At 29.7% G+C, this 2,408-nt stretch overlaps 1 protein-coding gene across 2 annotated transcripts in view; it reads left to right on the top strand.

Annotated features, from left to right (window-relative positions):
- Positions 701 to 2,408, top strand: part of LOC107645394 (E3 ubiquitin-protein ligase At4g11680) — a 3,110-nt gene continuing 1,402 nt past the window's right edge. The window contains exon 1 of one of the 2 annotated variants that reach the window (XM_021116915.1): positions 701 to 1,536. In XM_021116915.1, coding sequence (XP_020972574.1) covers positions 1,106 to 1,536 — 431 coding nt within the window. In that variant the 5' untranslated portion in view covers positions 701 to 1,105. The remainder of the gene's footprint in view (positions 1,537 to 2,408) is intronic. The other variant, XM_016349409.2, reaches the window with a different exon arrangement.

The following is a 2,408-nucleotide window of genomic DNA, read 5'->3' as shown; positions in this document are numbered from 1 at the left end:
AAATATCAGAAACTGTTAAATATGCAAAATTGTAACAATCATTTCTAGCCTCTAAAGGAGGGCCACATTATATTACACAAACAAACAACTTGTTGGATTTGGTGGCCAAACGTTAATCACACAAATCTCCCATCATATCAACTATACCCGCCAGAATTCAAATATTTTTTAATATAATTTTTTTATTATTTCAAATAAGTTTAGATGTGTTTGATGTTAATCACTCTTGTATGTAAGCCAGATATATATCCCTCATCAATAAATAATGGGTAATATATTTTGGTGTACATCATTCACTCTTATAAATTAAATAAATCTTTAAAAAATTAATGAAAGCCATGCCATAATCACACAAACAGGGACATTGAGCCTTATTATTAGAAGTTAACACATACAAACCTTCTCTGACTCAGATAATAATCACTTTAAGTCTTATCCACTTGAATTCTAATAGAGATAAACACAAACACTATAAAACTTTACTTCAATTTCAAAGAATTAAGAATCATTCATTATTTTAAATAAAAAATAAATCTTTGCGTTGGTCCTAATTTTCTGAAAGCAAGAAAGAGAAATTAAAGGGGAAAAAAGCCCTCAATAAAATAAAATAATTTTTTGCATATTTTTTTTTTCTTGATAGAAAATAGTTTGGCCAACGGTTAACACTACTTACCTCTGAGTCTCTTGTATTCTAATCAAAGCAAAGTTTCTTCATCAGTTTCTTGGTCACCCTCTGAGACTCAAACTTCACCTTCCCTGACATACCCTTCACACCAATCCCTCTCTTATATATCTTCTCATCATTTTTTCATAAAAACCCATCTCTCTTTTCTTCAATATTGATTCTCAAACCTTGCTTGAATGTTTCCTTGAAACTATTTAGGTTTGAATTCTTATTATTATTCTTCTCTTTTGAGACTTCAAAAAAAGTTGGCTCTTAATTTTTTATTTTGTAAACCAAGACTTGGTCTCTCTCATAAACACGTTTGTTATTCAAATCTTGGTCTTTAGGACTATTTCTAAAATTTCTTTATATATAAACCAAAAAATTGTGTCATACATACTCTGTTCAAATTCATTATCACACACAAATTTTTTTTTCCCAATGATGAGTTCTGTTTCTTCAACAATACTCCCTTATGAAACACAACAAAATAGGCCTTCTTTGATGACTAGAACGGCCATGAGAATATCGAGATCGAGATGGTTCACATTCTTGAGGAGAGTATTCCACTACCAAAACGGGCCGAGTTCTTCTTCGTCAGAACTCGGCTCGAACCCTTTCAATTCCAGCACCTGGATGGGGCTGGAATTGGTTGCATTGGTGGTTCAAATAACTAGCACGACTCTCACTCTTGCGATTTCCAAGAGTGAGAGACCAATTTGGCCTATGAGGATTTGGGTAGCTGGTTATGACATTGCTTGTGTTCTTAATTTGTTGCTTCTTTGTGGCCGCTACCATCAAATTCATGTCACCACTCATAGAGATGTTCTTAGCGATTTGGAGCAGCAGAGATACAATAATGGAGATGCAAGGTAACTTAGCTTCTTTAATTTTTAAGAACTTGAATTTTCAATAATGTTTTAGTTTTTGAATTAACATTTTATAAGCATGTTCAATTTATAACAACTTGATTTCATGTAGTTTTGTTGTTAGTGATTGGTAGTTAATTTAGTTTTATTTTACAAGGAATCTTTAGGGTACTAATTGGGTCAATGAGTTAAAAAGAATCTTCTTTGGGAATATGGGGAGAATCTTCTTGGTATATATAAAAAAAAATAAAATATCTTAGAAAATGAATTGATTATATTGACCATTTAAAAAAAAAGGTAAAACCTTAAATTATCATAGGGCATCAACTAAGATGATTTTGTATTTTGAAGATACTTAAAAAACTATTAACTCGTCATAATTTCTAATTTAGGGTGCAAAAAGTAAAACACAAGGGTGTCTTGTTAATTAACTTTGATTCTAATTTTGTTTTGGTCAACTACTTTGATTCCGTTTATTCACCGGAAAACTGGGAATAAATAAAAAAGAGAGAAAGAAAAGGAAAGACTTGGTCATAGGTGTGCGGCAAATATTAGTTAATAAATAAGAACAAACCATCCCTCATTAAAGTGAACCACTAACTTTTTTTTTTCTTTTAGCAATTTAAATAATTTAATTTCACTATACTGTCACTAAAAGAAGTATCAAACTATATTAAATAAGTATATCCATTATGATGATTTCTCACCTTAAATTTATAAAGAAAAATGTTATTTCAACAACTAAAAGTTGCTTGACAATTAACAATAAAAAGTAAATTATCTAAATTGTCTGATGCATTATTACACATATATTCAAGGAAATAATATAGTATTATATTAATAAAAATAAATCTTTTTTAAAAATTTATTATTAA

Source organism: Arachis ipaensis, chromosome B01, assembly GCF_000816755.2.
Source record: "Arachis ipaensis cultivar K30076 chromosome B01, Araip1.1, whole genome shotgun sequence".
Classification (NCBI taxonomy): domain Eukaryota; kingdom Viridiplantae; phylum Streptophyta; class Magnoliopsida; order Fabales; family Fabaceae; genus Arachis; species Arachis ipaensis.
This window is presented reverse-complemented; position numbering and strand designations above follow the sequence as displayed.